The sequence below is a fragment of the Eurypyga helias genome, unplaced genomic scaffold, assembly GCF_000690775.1.
Source record: "Eurypyga helias isolate BGI_N326 unplaced genomic scaffold, ASM69077v1 scaffold29248, whole genome shotgun sequence".
NCBI classification, from domain to species: Eukaryota; Metazoa; Chordata; class Aves; order Eurypygiformes; family Eurypygidae; genus Eurypyga; species Eurypyga helias.
The window spans coordinates 18,542-41,046 of record NW_010269423.1 but is presented as its reverse complement, the minus strand read 5'-3'; the positions used below and the strand labels follow the sequence as shown (position 1 = coordinate 41,046).

At 43.4% G+C, this 22,505-nt stretch overlaps 1 protein-coding gene across 1 annotated transcript in view; it reads right to left on the bottom strand.

The window, feature by feature from the left end:
- Window positions 1-2,344: 2,344 nt before the first annotated feature.
- Window positions 2,345-22,505, bottom strand: part of DDRGK1 (DDRGK domain containing 1) — a gene marked incomplete at its 5' end in the record, with an annotated part of 31,827 nt that continues 11,666 nt past the window's right edge. Inside the window, 6 exons of the mRNA XM_010158109.1 lie at window positions 2,345-2,517; window positions 3,765-3,813; window positions 4,523-4,579; window positions 9,371-9,409; window positions 11,480-11,602; window positions 21,416-21,517. Coding sequence (XP_010156411.1) covers window positions 2,345-2,517; window positions 3,765-3,813; window positions 4,523-4,579; window positions 9,371-9,409; window positions 11,480-11,602; window positions 21,416-21,517 — 543 coding nt within the window. The remainder of the gene's footprint in view (window positions 2,518-3,764; window positions 3,814-4,522; window positions 4,580-9,370; window positions 9,410-11,479; window positions 11,603-21,415; window positions 21,518-22,505) is intronic.

Below are 22,505 nucleotides of genomic sequence, written 5' to 3'. Positions count from 1 at the left end.
GAGGATCACAACAGGCAGACCAGCTGCTGGCATAGCCACACCACCACATCTTACCTTGGGTGATGTTATAGCCGGGACCACAGCCAGACAACATTAGCTCTTCCAAAGGCCGTCATCAGATCTGTGCTCCGGTCTCCATACAGCGACTCCACATCCTTGGGAACAGCATGGCCAGCGTCAGGTCCAAAACACAACACTAGGAAGCCCTAGTAGAGAATCACAGTTGAAAACAAGCAGAGACCTCAGTCCAGAAGGACCCACAGGTTCAGTGTGGTCTCCCACAGTGACAGGCCTGCGGGACGAGTTCGGTGACCCGTATCTCACGTGGAAGGGCTCAGTCAGGCCACCCTGCCTACCTCTTGTGCTTCATAAGGCAACGCTCCTTCAGAGCTGGAAGCAGAAGCGCAGGAGAGTGACACTCCTGAGGAGTCTGTGATAGCCAGAGCCCTCTAACAGACCATGGATTGGGCTCCTAATAACCACGTGGCTACCACGTTCTTCGGCCTAACACCTCCTCCAAACCGCGGCCTTCAGCAGTCTTTGCGACCTGTCGGCGAACCGCAAACAACGCTTTTGGCCCCGTGGAACTCCAACAGTGTAACACAAAAGGAATTTGGAACACTTCAAGGCACAGACCTTGTCCGACCTCAGCTACAGCGTGTCTAACGGGAGAGTGCACGCGCCCCTCTCAGCAGGCGGCTGGCCCCTGCCGAAGGGGCAGTGTTGCTGGTGCAGTTGTACTGGCAGAGCAGACACTGCCCGGGGGAGGTGGTGTCTTTGTTACGTTCACAGAAAAGGAATGTGCTTTGGAGTGATTTCAGTGGATTTAATGGAATACCTCTGGCCTTTGACTGGCACGCTGGAGTCTATGGCACTGCCGGCTGGCTCCTTTAGCTCAGAAAATCCTTTAACACACAAACACCAAAGATAGCTCAAATACAAATATCTGCAGTTCTTTCAATATTGTTTATTTTATCAAAGAATAGTTTAGGACAGAACAAAACAAATCAAGGCAAAATCAAATTTTGAATAATGGAGAGACTTTACAAGCCTCAAATCTCCAGTAATCTCTGCTGGTTATTGTTGTGCAACACAGCAACAACGCACGGGTCTCCCACATCCATGTGGAGCTGCACCGTGCCCTCCTGCTGAGCATCGCCTTTGGCAGCAGTGCGGGGATGAAGAAGGAAATGCGCTTCCTTCCACCGTTTTACTGCCGTCTCATCTCACCGATGACGCAGCTTTTCATCTACTTACGTCATCCCTAAGTTGGGCAGAGACCAAACTGGCCCTTCTTGCCCTCCCCACTTGCTGTATATCCACATAGATCCTATTGATTTCAGGAAGGAGGATTAACAAAGCATCGATTAGGCTGTTAAAAAAAATAAATATTCTTATGCAGGAAATAAACTGACCCCTACAATTAATATATTAATAATCATTTACTTGTAACATTAATTGCATGACTCATAGTGCCTGATTTTTTTTTATTTAAAAATACCCCAAACCATCCAAAACACAAAGGTCGGGGGCAGGGGGGGTCGGACGCCTTCAGACACACCGAGCTCGCTCTTACATCAAAGGATGAATCACCAGAATCTGGTTGGTATCAGTAGAATTGGCCTGCGCAAGAAATGGGGCGAGCTAGCCTTTCCCAGGAGGTGTCTTGTCTCCTGGCTACGGAAAAAAATAACTGAGCTTGGCTGCAAGCAAACTTTTTACAGTACATAAACCAAGCCAAACATATTTATATAGCAAAGGTTTTCTGAAACAACCTCCCACATTTCTAGAGCCTCAGTATGTATCTCAGTAACAGGGACAAACGGGCAGTATTTTGTTTTTACTCTATCCTTCTAGCGTGGCCACAGAAGACAAAACCTGCAATCCTCAGCCCTCCACACCTATTATTCTGGGCTGCATATGTCATTGCCGTGAAGTTACACGGCGCCACAAGTGCAGAGAATCCCAAATACAATCAAACCCAACTATATTTGATACAGACATCACAATCCAGAAACAATAAAAAGTTTGGGAATAGTCACCTAAGACAGACTGCCAAGATAAGTAACCATATAAAAATTACTGATATTCCTGGGGTACAGGTGCATCAGAGTGTTTTAACCCCAAGTTCTTGGCTAGCCTCTGTTGTACAAAAGACTGTCCTATTTTGTATCAGCCCTAACAGAATGAAAAGCAAAACTTTCCATCAAGTCTTGCAGCTGGTGCTTAAAAAGAACATCCCGTGTTCAAGCATATGGACCAGAGGAGTTCTCGTTTGGTTTCAATTATCTGGCTTATTTATGAAAAGGTTAAACCCCTGCTGCATTCTCCTCGCGCCGCGATTTCACGCCACAGTCGGAGCAGCGGCTCGGCTGTCGGGCTGGAGGTTGATGAGGGAATTGCTCGCTCGGGCCAGCTCTGCGATGGAGACGCGTCCTCTCTGTTTGATATACCGAGCCACGGCTGCCATCTCCTCCGGAGTGATGTAGATGAACTTTCCTCTGTCATCAATCACACCTATGAGGGGAAAGAAAGGACCCTGAAGTCAGCACTTTGGCTCCTCTCACTTCCCGACAGACATCAGTCACTGCTTTTGGAAGGGACGGTTAAAGTGCTGAGGCTGCATTTCATATCTAGGGCAGGCAGGCTTTTATCTCCACGCTACTGCTGGGTCTTTGAGCAGGGCTACGACAACACCCGAGTGCCTCGGTGAGACTAATTTTGTTCAAAGTAACCCATTCTTTTCATCGTATGCAGCTAGCTGGGAGTACGGCAGCAGCTGCTTCAGGTAGACACAGATTTGGTGCCAATGTTCTGGGCCCAGGCAGCTGGTAGAGAAAGGCACAGCAGCAGGAAGGTGACTCAGAGACCATGTGGGGCTCAGCTTGGCCCTTCCACTTACTCTCTAAAAGGGAATGAAGCTCAATTTCTATATTTCAGTTACTCCAAGAGCGAGAACAGACTCCTCTGTTCTTAACACATCACAGGATCAGATGCCAGGCAGAGTGCCTCACTGGCATGCCTTTTAGGCCACGGACACAGCTGGGACGGTACACATCCTCATGCTTTGATTCAGACCAGTTTTAGGTCATTTGAAACATGTACCTACCAAGATAGCTCTTTCCCAGCCATTACCAGTGTCAGGTCAGTAAATGTTTGCATTGGCACCTTCCCCAACTTCCTCCCCAGAAAGAAAAAGACTGCCCAGCAATAAAATAGACTTGTTCAGACAGGGAGCTGCTCACATGCTCCATCTCTGCTCACGTTCCAGCTTGGATTGCGTGGTTACATGGCTAGGAACAAGCACTTTACTTCCTACAGCATCCTGGAGCGCTCTGGGGTGTTTGCTTCTCCCACAGCATGCCATACCCCTGTCCTGGCTTGCAAACTACCCCCAGACATCCAAGTGATTCTTTCAACTTCAGATTTCAGAAGACATCATTTGGAGCTGGCTGCTCAGCAGCTCCCAAAAGTCTTCAGCAGGGCTCAGTCAAGGTGCAGCAGCATTGTGCTGGTTCCACAACTGCTGGGGACATACTCCCCTCCCCAGCCTCTGCACCATAGGAGCAATCCCACCCTTACAGTGCTTTAAACAGTAGTTCGACAGCGGCTGAAGCAGGGATAATATTTGTTTATCAAGCCCTGCTAGGAGCTTCTACACTAAGATGGAAATTACACTGGAAGTCCCTCTCTGCCATGGTTAAGACATCTGCACCACCTATTCACCAGCTAAAATCAAGTTCCCTTTGTGTTTTGGCTGTTACCTGTTAGAGTGCCATCGGCCATCAGGTCCTGGATTCTGTTAATTGCATCCTGTTCAGAGGGGGAAAAAGGGAACAGCAAACTGATCAAGAGGAAGGCAAAAACCATTTCACATGTTCAGACAAACTCCAGATGGAGGCTAACATTTAATTCCTCAGCGTTAAAGGCTTCAGTGAAGGATACACACCAGCATTTCCCCACAGACAGATGCAGTAAGCCCTTTGGTCTTAGAAAGGTGAAGTCAGCTTCTGCATTTTAGGGTGTTCAAATAACTTCCCTATCTCCCAAAGTGAATTTAATTGCTAAGGTAGCTGTCACTTTTATGGAAGGGGGATGGTTACACGCTGTCCCACTACACCTTACACTAGTATCTAAGCCCTGTTTTACACACTTCTGCCTCCCTCCCTTTCTTGCCTTTACGGGACTGCAGAAAAAAGCTATAGTTTAGATTTTAACCACATAAAATCCCCTTAACTGGCTCACTGCATGCTGCAATGAAGTTCTGGTTTAAGACAGAGGCAGGGGCACAGCAGCCTGGACTTAGAGCCGCGTAAGCTGCAGTGAAGCGAAGGCGAACCCCAAGATCAGGTGTGGAACAGAACAACAGAAAACACTGGTCACTTAGGACACGTCAAATGTGCTCAAATTAAAATAAAGCAAGTCACAACTGTTCTCCAGAGTCAAAACATAAAATACGTTTTTTGTCTCCTGTCCTTTTAAACTCATTGCTTGTACTTGCACCCCAAAAGGCAGTACTTACCTGTGTTCTTAAACCCAAATGCGAAGCCAAGTCCTCCAGCTGGATTACCTTTGTTTTCTACGGAAACAAACAAGAGTTAAATGTAGCTGATGAATTAGAGGGTGGGCAGATTTCTTTTTCTTTCAAAGAAAAAAATGCATTTAATACACAAAGTAGAACCTGCTGTTCTAACTTTTCCCAGTAAGCACTTTCTCCGGCGGAAAACACTAACTTAAGTTACTTAACCACTCTGCTCTGTGGAAGGTCTGGAAGCTCTGACCCACGTAACTGAAGACTCAAATATAGAATCATAGAATCATAGAATCACTAGGTTGGAAAAGACCTTAGAGATCATCCAGTCCAACCGTATCTGTCCACCACTAAACCATATCTCTCCGCACCTCATCCACCCGTCTCTTAAACACATCCAGGGATGGTGACTCCACCACCTCCCTGGGCAGCCTGTTCCAGTGTGTGATAACCCTTTTGGTGAAGAACTTCTTCCTTACATCCAATCTAAACCTCCCCTGGCGCAGCTTGGGAATATGTTTGCCAGCTTTCGTCCTGAATATTTCCTTATGTTAGAAGACAGGATGAGCACAATAAGTATTCAGCCATGGCTCCGTTCTCCCTGCCACCTGAGTTTCTCAACTGCTACCTTTAATCTCCAGTATGCTTTTACCAAGATCCTTTTTTGTTTGAGAGATGTTTCACAGTACATTTTAAAATCATCACTATGTATGTATCAGCGCATACATAAAAATCCAGACAAGACTGGCAGCATTAAGTGCTTTAGTCTGTTTTACTAATGCCATGTGTATTAACGCCATAAAAATCTTCCTAAGCAAGCGAACACCTTATTAAAACTGTCGCTGCTGTACTGCTAGCACACTCCTGCGCAGGCAGCGTGATGAGCTGAGAGCAAAAGGTAGAAGCAGGAACTGCAAATTTTCATTCTGCTTTTGACAGAGATTCTTACTGCAGCCCTTCTCGGTGAGGACGCGGTCACTGCTGCCCACATCTGGTTTTACACTTCTCTCTCGCTCCAGAGAATTACAGAGAAAACACCCGGTGTGCTCGTCTGGAGCTACTTGGTTCCTGTTTTCTTATCTGCAGAAGTTTTAGAAACTCATCTGTTTAGATGCAGTGAAAGGCATCACTGGTTATAAAGAATTTGGAAAATATAAATCTTTTGAAAACCGTTAACACTCTGGCCCACGCTCCTAAGAGTCACATGTATACGGCCACGAGAGCTGCGTTTACATTATCAGCTGCGATACTGGAAGCCCTATGTGCATTTGTTTCTCATCTTGAAAGCACACTGGAAGGACATTGAAGAAACAGAGAAGCTGAAACAGATTAACCTTTTTCATTAATAAAATCAGACAAAAAGCACCACACGCAGACTTGGTAGTTGTGAAGTTCGATGCAGCCAAGCTAGAGAACTAAATACCATGGACTGAACGCATGGAACTGGAACCAGTCCATGGAATTCAGTTCTCAGAGCTGGGAACTGCCAAGATTCGTCACATCTTCTTTTAAAAGGACAGAGGGGGTGCAAAGCCACATCAGCAAGAAAAACAGGATTTAAACCTTCGCTTAAAGACATTCACCCTCTATGACCAAGTCTAGTGGAAGCTTTCCAAGACAGATCCTGCTGTGATTGAGCCCACAGAGCGGGGTGGAATTAGGATGTAGTCCCCACATACATTCTGAAATATAATGACATTGTGAGGTCCCAAGCAAACAAAACACTCACCACAAGCTTCAAGTTTTAGAGACAGGCTGAACTTTCCCAGAACAACATCTACACACCCACGTTTTACTAAATTAATTTAGTTTTAGGTATGATTCTGCTGCTGTCCTCGGCAGGGGATGAAATGGAGCAAGAGGTCTCAGGATTAAGATGAGTAGGAACCTTTTTTCCCCCTTATTTTGTGCCATTTTTCTTAAAGAAGAAACATAAAGGGGTAAAGCCCCTAAGTCCTTCGCTATGACTGTCGAAAACCGTGAAAACGGAGTTTGCTGGTTTAGTTCTCTGGCTACAATTTGGATGCACCCACTGGTGCACTGCCAAGCCGGGCGAGAACAGTTCGAGGGACAAAGTGCGGCTGGTATTTCCTGGGCTAACAGAGCTGGTGCTCCGCGGCAAGGGGACAGCTCGGCCACTCTTTAAGCGCTGCCCACTTCATCAGTCATTCGTCTGAAGTGCTTGGAGAGCCCACAGAGCTGGTTTGTGAGGTGCGTCGTACAGTGACCGCACTGCTGGGTTAAACCATAAGGCTCCCAGTAGGAACTGGTTACTCTGCTCCTCTGAGAGCAGAGCAGTCACGTCTAACTTGAGGACCGGTCGCTGTGAGAAGCAAACACACCGGATGGCTCTTGCAGCAGAGACGATGCCGCAGCCTGAGGTGGGAGGGGGTGATACTGCAGCACTCAGACTGAGGTTGAGGGGCTACTGCGAAAGCCACAGGGACGGGAGGTACTCAGAAAAGCAGAACCAGGGGGCATCAATCCTTTTGGTGCCTTGGAGAAAAATCCCATTTAAAACAATCCCACAAGGCAGAGCTGGAGAAATGAGGCTGCGTTTTCTTTCAAACACCCTTAGGAATGAAGCATGGGGTGAGCTACCTCCAGCCAGTTATACCAGTAAAATAAGTAATTCAACAGAAGAGCAAAATCAATCTTTTTTTTCAAATGCCAATTGCTCTTTTAATTTATAAGTTTTTCAGACAGCTACTAGCAGCTCAGCTTCTTGCTACAAGTCAACAGTTTCTGTGACTAGAACAGAAAATGAGGGCTATATATAATCTATGTATTAAGCATACTTTCCAGATTAAAAAAATCAAACCTAAAACTTGTAAAAGAAAGCAATGCCCCAGTTCTGCAACTCATCTCACGTAGGAAATCAGGTGTCGAAGTGCTTCTGAATTAGGTTTTTCAGCCCATGCTTAATTCCTCTGACGTCATGTAGAAGTGACTAATATAAAACTGTACATATGTGCTCGAAGACTGAACTGAGAGTTTGTGACTAATCTGTTCCATCCATCACAACTACCAGGGCAACGTGCAGAATCAGACCCTACAGCATTATCCCTTGGAAACCCTCCCAATTTTAGTGGAAGTTCCCAAATGATGTTGAAATATCCTATTGTTCTACCTCCTGTTACCTTAGGGCAGCTTGTTTATCAAGAAGGAACAGCACATTTTCCTTAATCCACAGCTCGGCTGTATCTTGAAAGCCTTAGAAGGGAAGGGGTGAGCTGGGATCACCGTACCACATAGTCCATTTCCACAGACAGTAATTAAAACCGAGGATGGTCTTACAGACGTGACCATTTCAAAGCTCCCCTCCCTGCCAAAGAAATCTCGCCGGCTTCTGCGGAAAACAGAATATTGAAACCGCTGTGTGGCTGCAAAATGAAATGTGCCATCTGAGGGCTCATCATCGCCCTATGGTTCTACTTGGGCTCTTTAAACCAGTCACCCATGGCTTTTCCAATCTATCCTCAGCTGTCTCATTCGCTTTTGGCGGTGCTTTCGATCCGAGCTGACCGGCTTGTGCTGGGGATTTGGTTAGTGAACGGGGCCTATTTTCATTTGGGCTGCAGCCATGAAGGTAAGTCCTAAATCCAAGCGCTACTAGCTTACACATTTCCAAATTCCCTCCAGAGATCACGCTGCTCAGAAAGCACTTGTCGGCTCCAAACCTAGCAGCCTCTCTCACTGCAGCCCGACGGTGACGGGATACACCACCACAAGCCCCACGGATGCAGGAGGCAGCACCTGCAAGATGCTTGTGCCGTAGCTTTGCAGCGACTCTCCAAACACCCAGCCGCTGTGCAGACTTGCATGGCAAGCACTCAAATTGACTCCACGCGGAGGGTTGCCCAGGAGAGAAATCTGTAACTCCAGGTTTTTCCTAGGGTAACAGACGTGGAAAACTGGCCCAGAGCGTGAGGTTCTGGGTTAACAAAATGATTAGGAGGTCGCTAAGTGTGCAAGCGGTTTGCTTACTAATAGAGCCTTTCACACACATGCCATACGTTGTCAGGTAAGAGAGTGGTTTCCAGTCAAGGGATTAATTGGGACAAAAGATCTGCAGAACTTTAGGAGTAATAGTAGAAAAATATATTTGACCTTTGATACACCAATAGTGGAGAAAGAAGCATTTGTCTTTACAGATTAAAGTGGAAATCCTCTTGAACACACCAGAGGTTTTAAGTAACTAAACATACGATATCATGACAGGGGCACTAACGCACCCTGTGAAAAACAAGCGATCTCCTCATGCATCCCTTCCAAACATTAAGAAAACATTGCAAATTGCACAAATGAAACCAAGAAAAGAAATAGCATGAAAAGTTGGATCGACCTTTACAACCCAGTGTTTCAGACACACTCACATCCTGCACGGCAGGCCACACGCTGGTATGGCCCTGCTCGTTCATGCTGAGACGCAGAGACTCTTTTCTGATCGGCAGCCCGATGCTCAACGAACAAAAAGCCTGAATGTCCCAAATCCCAGTGAACAGGAACCACTGCCGTCCATAAACTCTGAGGGTGATCCACCAGGCACAGAGTTTAACATGCCCATCCTTACCAAAGAGGGGAAGAGCTACAATCCTGCCCCAAAAAGCCACGACACAGCTACAGTGACAAAACATTTTAACAACGATGGGCATGCTCGTGCACAGTTAAATAAATAATGCAGACTTTATCAAAGGTATCACTTGTTATTTGTTGAATATTTAAGTAAATCAAAGAGGAAGTAAAGATTTCCCTTCTTTCTGCAACTCAGCTCTTTGACAAAGAGATTTTACACGATCCAACAAGTATGAGAGGTGGAGAAAGACCATGGTGGCTTACCTTAACGTATTCGAGAAATTCCATTAGAAAGCTGCGAGACTGGAAAAAGCAAGGAAAACAATTGTTATTTTAAACTCATGAACATTAAATGCATCACAAACTTGCCGAGTACAAATATTATAGAAGCGTTTAGCTTGCATACTTCCAAATTTTTAAACATACATTGAGGGAGATTCTGATCTTGGGGGTGGGGGGGTGGAATCCAGATTTAATTTTATTTAGGAATTTGTATTTTCTAAGACAGAATATGGCTCGAGTACAATTTGTGTTTAAGTGTTTTGTGAAAGGAAATCTTTCTTCACATAACCACATCTGGGGGAGTTTGTGCCTCACATGTGAAGCTACATGTACACCAAGGACATTCTGTGCAGTGGTTCGGGAGGCGGCTCACACAGCTGGTCAATGTAGCACACAGATGGGCAACATGTGCGGAAGCTCAAGCCGTTTTCAAAGCTATGCACCTGAAATCCAGCTGCTCAATTTTCAAAGGCAACTCAAACAATGTGCATTTACGTTAACAGGAGATCAAGTTACTCTGCAACCCTGGAAATCAATCAGCCTTAATTAACTGCTTAACTCGGGTCCTTAACCTGAAGCATGAGTTTCAGCACGCTAGCCTCAAACGCACACGGCTGCATCAGCTATTGGAACAGGATGCCGAAACGTGTCGGTACATTATCCACCACAAGGCAGACGCGCAGCTCAGCATTTCTGCAAAGCTGGTGTCTCCAAATAACTATGTACCTGTGACTGTTTCCAAAGATGACTTTCAAATCACCCACTATGAAAGGTCTACCTCCCCACTCCTGCCAAAGGTACTGTATGTTGAGATCCAGGGATCACCAACTGCCTGCCAAGCTCGTTTGAGCGAGGAACACCCTTCTCTGTACCCACATGTAGAAAGATTAGTTTCTCCTTGACAGGCAGCTGTAGGAACACAGACAATAAACACATTCTAGCTTTAAAGGGTGTCTGAAGTCTTCATATTTTGATATAATCTGGTCTTCTAACAGGAAAGGCATTTTCAACTTTGAAAAGGCATTTTCAATAGGAAGTATGCATTTCTCTGTTCCCTGCGTCCTAGGAAATTCCCCATCACGAAATACAACCTCTCTTAATGTTCATCCCGGCATGATGGAGGAATTTATCTCAGTGGGAAAGGGTTCACAGTGAGAACTTGTCATTAATGTCAAGGGATATTGGCTCATTATAAATTCCACGTCCCCAAACGATTCTCAGTCACGCTAAGGGCAAATCCATTGAATTCAACGGGGTCGCTTTAGCAGAGGAGAAAATGCACGCACGGCCCTAAAAACAATGCTTACAAAATGCATGGTACAGCTCAAGTTTGACAGCTGCAACCCAAGAGCAAGTTCAGCATTTGATAGCACTTAAAATGAGTCTAACAGGTTTTCAGCAGACAGAATCAAGGGCACTTCCTCCCACAAGAGTGGAACTTTTTCAAGTTTGCTGTGGTACTGTGTCAAGTACCACATTTCAGCAACCATCCCCAGCACAGGAGGAGCATGCTAGAGCCTTACGCAGAGTTGGAAATACTACCAACCCTGGCAATCACTTGCAACACTGACTGTACAACCCCCAGGCACCTAGGTTGTGTCCTGTGAATTCTCTTAACAGAAGCCTTTTAAGCCAAGAGCTGTTGTTTGATTTCAGAGCAGCTCTGTTGGTCTAGAAAATAAAACCAAAACCAATCAATTCCTCCCAAAATATGAGGGCACTACCGAACTCCATATTTAGCCCTGCTTTCATCTGGCCTACTGTATATGGGTAGAGCAAAGCTGACGACAGTTAGAGAGTGTCTGACTTCCAGGATGAGTTTCATCTCAGTATTTACATTAAGGGAGGAGAGAACTCTTTTCCAGTAACATGCCTTAGTACTCTAAACTAATTTGTAGGAGTCTGCAATGAGGGACTGTAGCATCCCCCAGGAAATTCTCCAGGTTAATGTGCGCCATAAACACAATTTAGTTTTTGCAAGCAAAAATGTTTGGCTGATTCCTACTTTTAAGTTCATTCTACACCAGACAGAATGCAGTAAGGGCAACCTGAGCCTAAGATAAAGGAAACTACAGTAGCAGCCTTACATACCTCTTCCTCTGTCATTGATTCTTCAACCCCTTCCTTTTCAACGACAAAATTCTCCTTCAGCTTCAGGTATTCTTCATACTCTCTCTTCTCTTCTTCTTCCTTTGCCTTCCTTTTTTCCTCTTCCTGGACAAAAAAGATGACAAAGTCAATTTGCTCATCCTGAAATCAGGTTTAGTTTTAAGGAAAGTAGCATGTTCTTTATCTACAGTCTGTTTTTACTAGGACAGACAGCAGATAAAAAGTTTCTAAAATGCATTTAAGTTCTCCCTCGATGGCATCATTAATTTCACAAGCCACCCTTAAGGTAAAAAACATCTCACATGGTAGTGTAAGCTTGCACAAAATACACCCAGGCTGCCTCTTAAGAGATCTGGCACAGGAGAGAGAAATCACTCCTATATAGCAACCTGCCTTCTTAATTTGCATGAAGATGTTCCTTCTGCAGATCCCGTGACAGGAAATCCCTGCCCCTAACTGTACTTTGATGCAACATCCACATTTTCAGTAACAGGCCCCAATTCTGCTCTGACATGCACTAGCGTGCATTGGGATCACAAAGAATACTGGAATGACACTGGTGTGTAAGAAGCTGGCCTGTAATGGAGTTGCAAGTAAAATCCTTCAACAGACAAGCAAACTACGTCTACATGGAATGTAAAGAACTGTATAAAGTATTTTAGGCATAGGAGACAAAGGATGATTGTATGAAAAAAAATTGGGTTTTTACATGTTTAATTGTTAACCAACACCTACAGGTTCTGCTTTCAGTTATTTGCAATAAAATTACTTTCAGTTACCTAGCCTGAAAGAAACTGAATTAAAGTCTTAAAAAAAAAAAAAAAAAAGCTGACCCAGAAAACTCCCAGCCCGACATCAGCGAAACGGAGAACAGTCACACATTCAGAGAGCAAAACTATGACTACAAGATTTGGAATCTGATAGATTACTTTAAAAATGTTTCCAATAAAAAGAGGTTTTTACTAGGAGCTCATCAACTTGCAGCTTTCCCTGATTTCTTGTAGAATTTGTTCTACTCTTCTCCAAAACACTTTACACATGTAATTCCACACAGAAGAAAGATGTTTCCTTACACAACGGTTTCTTCTACAGATAAATTTATGTTTACACAGCACTCGGTACAATGAGATTCCAATTTGACTGGTCTCTGGTTGCTATCACACTGCAAAGGCTTGATTAAAACTTAGAAAGATGTCTTCTGCAAAACTCAGTGACAATCTCTGGGCATTCCTTCACAATTAGTACAGGAATTGATCTCTTAAAGAACAATTACATTGATTTCTAAATGCTTGCCATGCTACATCTTTGACATTAATACGGTAACTGCTTCCTTAAGTGGTTGGAAAGCAAACACTTGTTCCATTAAAACAGGAAGAGTCAGGAACAGGTAATTAAGTATATTGAAAAATGCCCATATTAAAATAAGATGCTATGTAAGGCCAAAACCAGCAAGATACAAGAGTTGCCATTCAATAAAAACTGAAGGGAAAGTGTATTTAGTCCCAGTCGTATTTAATCAAACTCCCAGAAAGTCCCAAGAAGGAATGCTACCAACATAGGAGCATGAGAAAAACAGGACTGAAAGGATCTTCCTGTATGTGCAATGTCAAACGCATTTTTTTTAACTGCTATCTCATGAAAAACTACAGATCTAAGGAAGATCTTGAGACAAAACAAGACCATTTTCTGGGTCATTCAACACTGACACAATTATCAGCAAAAGCCCAACAGTAGATTTTCTCCTTATAAGTGCCAGAGGTACCAAGAAGAACATAACCATATTTCATTTGGAAGTGACAGCAATTGTTCTTTTATTATAAGTGCATTAAATTTAATCTTGATCCTGGAAATACAAGAATAATGTTATTCCTCTGGTCTATTACAGAAGTTTTGATTCAACAGGATTTGGAAGGGAGGGGGGGGAAATCACAAAAACTAAAAATTGCTTTGGCAGATAATTTCTAGATTGTTCTTAAAAAATAAATCTGAAGACAGTGTCCCATTTACAACTGAGAGAAACAGTAACTAAGAAGTATTTTCCTGTTTCTGGAAGGTCTAACAACAAATGAACAAGACTCATTCCTGTCTTCCATACAGACTTGAAGAACAGCACCTTCAGTTTGATTAAAGCATACCAGCACATTAGTATCTGTACTTCCACTTCCAACATATGCAGGAAAGCATTTCTGCTGTGAGACTAGCAAAGCACTCTGCTACCAGTCCGTCTTTTGCAGTCTTCTAAGAGCCAACATGAGATTGTTTTCCAGATCCTAAATTTTGATGCTACGTGTCAGCCTTCAGAGCCCTGTGTTTCTAGTGGTTGTAGCCCCCCGCTCCATCAGACTAAGTATTTCCAGAAGCTTTTTAATTTAATAACTAAAAATCCCAGCCACTTCCTGCATAGTTCCCCATGCTTTACTACCTAAATTCACCTATGATTCAATCTGTAGAAAAAGAAGGCTTTAGCCAAACCGTAAACTGGTTCAAAGCCAAGAGGAAAGATGACTTTGCATAACTGCACTGGGAGAAGCAACCAGCAACAGCAGTGGAAGCTGAGGAGGAGGAACCCGAGAGAAGTCAGGCTGTCTGTTAATATTTATTCTCAGCTGTTGGCTTTTTTTTTTTTTTTTTGCTAGCACTCTTCTTTCAAATTCCCAAGTCATGCAGCAGTTGCATGGTAGGTGCAGGGTCAAATTTAGGCAGGTTGCACTCCCACAAAACCCAGCCTGTCTGTATGTATAACCCACATGCAGAAACACTCTCAGCACCCCAGAGCCTACTAATGAAACAGAGACCAGTACTTGCTTCATGCAAGTCAAACGGGGGGCATTCGGCTCAAATATTAAAGTTTAAAAATACCACATCTTTGCTAGTCAGGTTTCTTTGCCCCTCCCCATTCTGGTCTCATTAACTGCTGTGGAGTTAAGTGGTGAAGCATGTGGCTCAGAGGAGAGATAATAGCTGGGCCACCTCCCTTCCACAATGGGTGGGGTGGTGGGGAAATCCCAGCATGATGGAAATTTGGTAACTGCAGATGCTCACCTTCAGCTGCTGCCTTTTTAATTTTTTTAAGCAGGTTTACTTCTCTCCACACCCATCTAAATGTTACCCAAGCTGAGAGCTTGCTACAGGGTAAAGGTTTCTTTTTGATCAGTTTTACTATAGTGCATGTGAAGAACAAGCTCTCCCACTCTGATTGTGTCTTTACTGAAAGAAATAAAAGAAAAAGTACTCACTCGAACCTTTCTTCCTCCTCTCCTTTTTCTGACAAAATGTCCACATTATCACTGCTGGATCGACTCTACTTCTGTATGCTTGCGGTAAGTCTCAGGTGCCACCTTGCGTAGCAGAGACCCAAGAGCTTCCAGAGCTCTGTACAGTCTGTGGATCTCCAGTGTTCTGGGAGACCTTCCAACACCTTTACCCCTTCCTACTCTGGATCTGGTCAGCACTGTCTTCCCACTGCACCCAGTCCTTCTACTGCTCTCCAGGCTCCCTCTGTCCCACCTGCCCACTGAGGATTTGCTGTGAGGCTCCTTTCAGGTCATTACCTTCAGTTTGCTTCTTACCTTGATCGTGATGATTATTTCCATGACAAAGACATTAATTGTGCCAACTGCCCAAAAGCTCCATCTTTTACCAGGTGAAACCCACAGCGTCTTCAAAACTCTTTTAGACGGGAAGCAGAGCTTGACACTTGGGATCACAAATCCTTCTGGAGTCCTGGGATGCTACTTGAGTGCTACTGCACTGTTACTGGTTGACATTACAGTCTTTGAAGGTTTCTCATGCTTTACTCCATTTAACAGAGTGAGGACCCTGCCAGTACTGTCCAGCAAGAAGATACTGCATTGCCATTTCTAGCTTTCATTAAGGTGGCCCTGAGATAAACAGATATCACCCTCAGACTAAGTAGCTTTTCTGAGAGCTTTGCCTAAGCAGCTTTCCCTGAGGGGAAACTGCTAGTTGTTCGCTGTGCCAACTCTCCTCCAAATCAGATAAAGGACCAACCTGCTGACAAACAAATCATTTACAGGCAGCTTATTCGACTGCTAAGTGGAAGAGATCTCATTGCTTGTGAGGAAGGCAGAGCAAACACCGGACTCTTCAACCACCGCCTGCTACCAGTCATTCTTTCTTTGCAGCCGCGTGCTTAACACGCAGAATGAGAAAAGCGGACTGGCTCCTATGACAAATGCTTTGAGGCTCAAGGACCAAAGAAACCCCCTCCTTGTGTAACATCCAGTTTTCATGTTGTTAGTGCAGGTTCTGCAGGACATGAAAAGGGACTTTACAAGTAAATAATTTGACAGAGGACAGATGGATCTCTAGGATTCCTTCCCCAACACTGTTCAGCCACAAAATAAAAAAATACCATTAGAAAGACAGAGTAAGTGTTCTAACTAGCCCTCATTCCCTCAGAATCAGAGTACAATGAGTTTTCTGCAAGCTTTTCAACTTGTACTTCCTTAGGAGACATTAGTTTTCAGGAAAGTGTACAACCTTGAAAACTGCTGCTTAAACTGCAACCACGTCTGTCTGCATCAGCCTCCAGAAACGCACCGTTTGTGTATGAACCATGGCTGTAAACGCCAAACAGATAACAAAAGCCTCTGCTGAGAGCAGGACGAATCGTGATGTTCACACAGTGCTACACATAACAAAACAACTCAACAATCTGTGTTTTAATAGTTGTTGTGTATTCTTATATGATCAAATATCAGAGCCAAAACTTCAGGGTCTTAGTTTTCAAAATCTTCCCCAGCACCCTTGGGATCACCAGGCAAACCTACACTTCTATAACTCTGAAGATCCAGACCATTTTTATTTAGGCACTTAAATATAAAACTAAATGAAATGGCAAAGTTTGGAAACTTTGGGCACAGCTATACTTGAGCAATACAGATCTCGTTTTAATGTAACAGTGAACAAACAGCAGCCCCCAGCCCTTTATTTCACAACAGTGAAAATCTTGCTTGCTGGAAAACTGGTAGTTTCTCCCCTGTATCAAGCTAAGTTTTGTAAAGATTCCATTCTGCGACAGATTTGCAGGCAACATGCCCTCTTTGATGCTGTATGTTAATACAGAAGAGCATTGGCTGAGAGAGTAAAATCTACAAAAATCCCTGCGCACAGGATGAAAAAAAAAGCTCTTGTGCGAGCAATCTGCAAGGCTTTGTATGAAGACACTGTTTTGCAACATCAGAGGAAGCTCGCTGTCATTGATAAGGTGGCAGTTGGTAAACCATCTCACCACTAAAAAACTCCAAGAGTGAAAGGGAAATCCCCAGGGTAAAGCAGAGCTGAAGTAAATGCCAATTATAAAGGAGCTTCCTCACATGTATAGCCAATCAGGTCATCAGAACACTGGAAAGGAAACTTGAATTTAAAAATATATTATCTGGTTCGCAACACTGGAGCCAAGGGGCAACCACATTTTATTTATATGTGCATACAAATATATTTAAATAGGACCGGGGGTTCTTTTTCTCAAGAATATGCAAGATTTTAGCTCCCATAACTCCCTTGAAGGCACAGTTCCCACTTGTAGGACAGCGCAGTGTAGAGTTGCCCAAAAATATCTGGAGAGAAAGATCAGTTGGCCTATAAAACAAAGTGGGTGACTTCGTTTTATTTATAATTCTGTCTCAAGATTTCATTACTTCCACTAGACTCTTACCTTACGAGCTACTTGAGGTGTGTGTGCATGTGAAAGGGTTAACAGACCCAGTGACTTTATCAGTGATCAGCACTGGGGAATTTCTAGCAGATCTGCATGCTGCAACATGATTTTCTATCCTCCTGAACCTATTTCTGAACCTATTTGGCTTCCCTCATCATCTGACACAGTTTTAGCTGGTATTTAATGGTGCAGGAATCACCCAGTGTCATGGACTAGGACTCTGCTATTAGTTTAAGGCTGAAAACGCCAAAAGGAAACTCTCCCTTACACAAAGCAAATCTCAGTGTTCACAGAAGTTTTGTAGCACTTCTTGGGAGAGAGATTGGAAAAAAGGTTCAATTGAAATTTAGCTAACAAACCTGGTTGCATGTGTTTGGAGACTAGCTGCTCCTCACTTACACTCCCTTGTGAATACACTAATTAAATCTATTTGAAATTAAATAAAGCACAGCCACCCCAATTTATTGGTTACAAACAAACAAAAAGAAAAAAAATCTTTGCGCGTGCAGCAACTGAAACAAACAATTCAGGCGGTTATGTCACTACTTTTCAGGGAAGCGCTAAAGCTTTGGCCATGGTCGTAACACCTTTCCTCTACAGCACAGGGCAGACATAAAAACCATTAGACTTGCCACTCTTGCTACACCTGCAGAAATGCTCTGATGTGCTGGAAAAGGGGAAAAAATGAAGCTGACAACCATAACGTTTCTCAGACAAACTTAAGTGGTAACAGTCTAAATGTCTTGTGCATTATGGGATTATATAAGCTACAGAAGTGTCAGTAATGAAACTGCCTCCAGAAATCATACAACCAGCTACCCTCTGCTTTTATCTCATGGCTATCAATCACTACTTGAGCTACCTTTTCTAATTTTGCCTTTCCATTCCCTTGTATGGGGGAATAGTATCACATGCGTAGTCCACGAGTCCTTACGTGGGACAAAGCGTTTCTTGTGGAAATGATGATTCCTTTTTCTCTGGAGGAAGGTATAAATGAAATTTTATGCTATGTATTCTATAAAACACACAACAAATCCAACAATCTCTATTGCTTATAGAGGCTTAGAAGAGAGAGACAGTATCTTTTACATCATACAATTTATCTGTAACAAGACTGGAAAAACAGGGCATTACTCTCATGAAGACAGGCTATGCTTACAGGCACAGTAATCAAGTCTCTATTAACCCAGTTTGTTTCCCCTCCTATCACCCAGTCAGGACTAACACATTGAAGCCTTGTTATTACCACATACAAGTCTTGAATCGTTCTGTTTCCTGTGAAAGACTCGGATGAAGACAGACCTAAAATTACCAGAAAAGGGTTGAGGATGGACATTAAATATTGTCAGACATGTTTACTCTGATCCATGCTCAAAATGTTCAGCGGTTCATGGGTTATCAACCTGTCTTAAACCCCAGCAAAACCGTAAAATATTGGAAACACGTTCCCCTGAGTAGCAGAATAATGTTTGTGATGTAGTCCGGTGCACTGGCTGGCTGCTCTGATAGAAAAATACTGAGAAAAACAAACCAAACAAAAAATAGTTAAAATTACATAATTTAAGTAGCCAAGGAAGTTATTGCCTAAAGTTAATAGCAAGCTAGACTCTGGCATCTGAGCAATTTTCAAAATTCTAATAAGTACTCTTTTGGACTGTTGAGCACAAAATTAAAAAAATAAAAACCCCAAAGCCTTAGTTTATATTCCTCTTTTACACCAAGCCTTGCGAAATGGAGGTGGAAGTGTTGTAGTGCAATCTTTACTAGCAACACTGAAAATTAAAAATCAGATTTTACTCATTCATCCAAAAGAAATTACTCAGCACTAAACTGAAGTGGATTTAAAAAAAAAGTTAAATATGTTAATAAGCACTTTCTGTGTGAAAAGCCCTCTTGTTAGAATTTCACCCTTATTTTCTACTCAACTTCTCAACCACGCCTGACTGGTCCTGCCTAGCCAGCTGCACTGCTAAACCCCAGGTCAAACCTGTACGCAACCAACAGGAGAACATCTTCGTCCTGGGTACAGCTTCTTTTGCGCAGGTTGGCCAAGCTGAACTGCAGTTTGCTTAGCAATTCACCTGCCGTGCTGGCTACCGCTCCAGAAGGAACTGAAATTCTGTTCATTAGCCTCCTCTAAAGTGACATTTACACAATGCCAGCGTGCCCTCCTAATTTCCCCCAGAGCACTGGAATCATTTGGTTTGTTTCAACCAATGCTTCAAGGTTTCAAGGATATTGAATTCCCAGAATCTTAGGGAAAAAAAATATGAGGGAACAGGGTGGAGACAAAACATTTAAAAGAACACACCACTGGAGGGAAACTGCCACCTGAATTACCCGTTATGCAAGCTCCACGGCAAGCAGGATGGGCAACAGACTATAGAGGTAGCCAGGGCTTGTCCCACCTCTTTCGGTACTGGAAGTATGAGGAAGAGAAATTGGTAATGCTGGGGAGAAAAGCAGGTTGGTCACAGGGACCACAAGGCTGGTGCTACTGAAGTGCGTGGGCAGGGGAAAAGAGGTAGGCACAGAACCACGGGAAGCCAGTGCTGATATTTCTGCCGGTAGGGAACAGCTTGGTTAAACACAGGAGTGGCTCAGACTAGCCGGTATCAGTTATCTAACCTCAGGGTTCACACTTCGACCACTGCCAGGTACCACTAAACTTGTACATCTTTCTCAGAAGGGCAGCTGTGGAATTCTTGGTCCTCTGGATGTTTGTTCAAGTTGCTTTACAAGTCTAAGTCTCGGACCATGCTACATAGCCTGATGTTGTAGTTCTGACATTCTCCTCATGTTTCAATTTCTGAAATTCAGGAGCCTTCTACTGATGAAAAGGAAATAGAGTTCAGAAGATAAAGGATTTTTGCAGGGGGAATAACTCCAGAGGTAAACAGACATTCTACAAAAGATCTCATGGATATAACCTGCGTGTGTAATGTATGAAAGAAAAAACATTAAGTTGCTTTATCCTGCCTTCACGGCCGCAACAGGGGAGAGGGAACATTGTCTTTTCCTCTTTTAAAATGTTATCAGCAACACACTCCACGTGCACAACCTGGCTGAGAACAAATTAAAATAAATCTGCTACAAGCCAGAGACGTAAGTTTCCATGCACATTTAAATATCCTCAAAATTTCACACAGAAAGCTGGGGGCTATGGTCCCCTGGGATGGCAATTACTGAGCACAGGATTGTGCAGCACACTTTGGTCCTTGCCTCCAGAAGCACCACACAATTTTCTCAAGCACCAGAGAGCATGAAACTCGTTCTTAGCCAGTAGTCCAGAATACACAAAGCAGTTTTGAAATAAGTTTGCCTCCCTCACTGATGAAAGTATTCAACAGAAGAGTTTCGACTGCACAGTACCTGTTTTTCTGGGTCACTCCGGCTAGCACACGCACTCGTAAGCCCAGTTTAGAAATCTTTCACTGCGAAGCACACATGAGTTTGTATAATTAGAATAAAGTCATATCATTTTACATGACACTTGCAAAAATTGGTTGCTGAGCTCTTTCGCTTTCTGCCCGGCTGGTGACAGCTGTTAGGCAGGCAGCGCTAACCAGAGTAACGGGCCACGAGGTTGTGAAATCTCCTTCGTTAAGAGACACTCAAAGCTTGGCTGGACCAACTCCCAAGCAACCTGCTCTGCTTGGACATGGGCTGGAGCCCGAGGACAGACCAGATGGTCTCCAGAGGTCCCTTCCAACCTACAGTATTCTGTGATAACCAAACTTCTCCTGTCAGACACCAAGCAAGCAACCTCCCAAATTTCTCCTGCAACTAGGTACAACACCTGCCTTCATATACCTGCACTTAAACAGCTCCCAGATGAACTAACAGCCCACTTTATCAGCTATGTTTGTCAACAGGAACCGATCAAACAATCTGTCACTATGGCACACAGGGGTAGCAGATCCACGACCAGGAGACTGGGTTTCAGTTTGCCCTGACTTGACCGTGGGTGGGTGCTTGTTGCTACATGTGCGTGCTGATGTTTGAAGCAGCTTCCACTCCTGCCAAGCACCTAGGGGAACGAAGCTGGGATCTACAATTAAAATAACTGTTACCGTAATTCAAACAAAATGGAGCAATAAAAAAAACCAAGTCAAAAATGTATGTGACAGTAACAAAAGCCAAAGGGCGTTCTGCTGATCACAGAACTTACACACAAGCAATCTCAAAGGCAAACTTGGTTCAAAATTTCCATCTATAAACACAACCAATCCCACCTGTCGTTCTTCCTCGAGACGTATTCTCTCCTCTTCTTTCCGCCTTTCCTCCTCTCTTTTTGACTCAAGTTTTTTCCGTTCTTCTCGTTCTGCTTCTTCAGCCTAAAAAAAACCATTATGCAAGCCAAGCCTTACTCTTCCTGAATATACGTGTTTTAATTTCATATTGTGATACCCAGAGGGGGATGTTTCTTACTATCGTCCTAGATGCATGTTCAGAAAGAAACAGCAAAAAGAAGAATAAAAAAAGCCATTATTATTTAACTACCCCCTTTCCCCAGATCTTCAGCACACTTAACGTTATGGTAAATTTAGAAATTACCCTCCTCAGTTGCATTATCCACATCTCAATCAGGGTTTAAGCTTTGTACGTGCACACGGGCTTATTACTACAGTGATATTAAATCATTGCATCATAGCATTCCAGTTCTGCTCACTTTAAATTTAGTCAGAATGCACTTCGAGGAGAGGGGAATACAAACTCTGTAAACCCAAGTATATTCAAATTTATCATTAACCTGGGCAGAATCTTTTAAAGAAAATGTTGTACTGGTCTCTTCAAATCATTTTATTATTTGTTTTTTAAGCCAAGCCTAGCAAAGAGATTGTTGCAAAATGGGGGGGAAAAAGGCACTTAGTGTATTGTTTAGAGCTTTATGTTGTTCTTCAGTCTCTTAAGTATACTTAAATTTGAAAATATATTAAGAGAACAAGCAGAGCACATTCAAATGGAGGATTTGTGGCTTTGAATGTTTCAGAGAAAAAGACCTAACCAAGGAATTTATCTCTCTACATGGGAAAATAAAAATCAGCATGTTTTTAAATGAAACAAAAGATTCCTCACTCCACCAACTGATGCTTATCTAACTTCGTTCAACTTTGCTCAGACTTTCCACAAAAGAGGGTAATTAAATAGAACAAATATGGAAAGTAATGACAAAATGATTAAAGCATAAAGAAAAGAATCGTAATGGAAGTTATACATAACATAATAATCAAGTTTATTACCGACCGCCCTATCTACAGGGCATACCACTACAGTGTAAAGCAGAAGCTGGACTTAAACCTCAAGTCACACTAAAATTCTCAA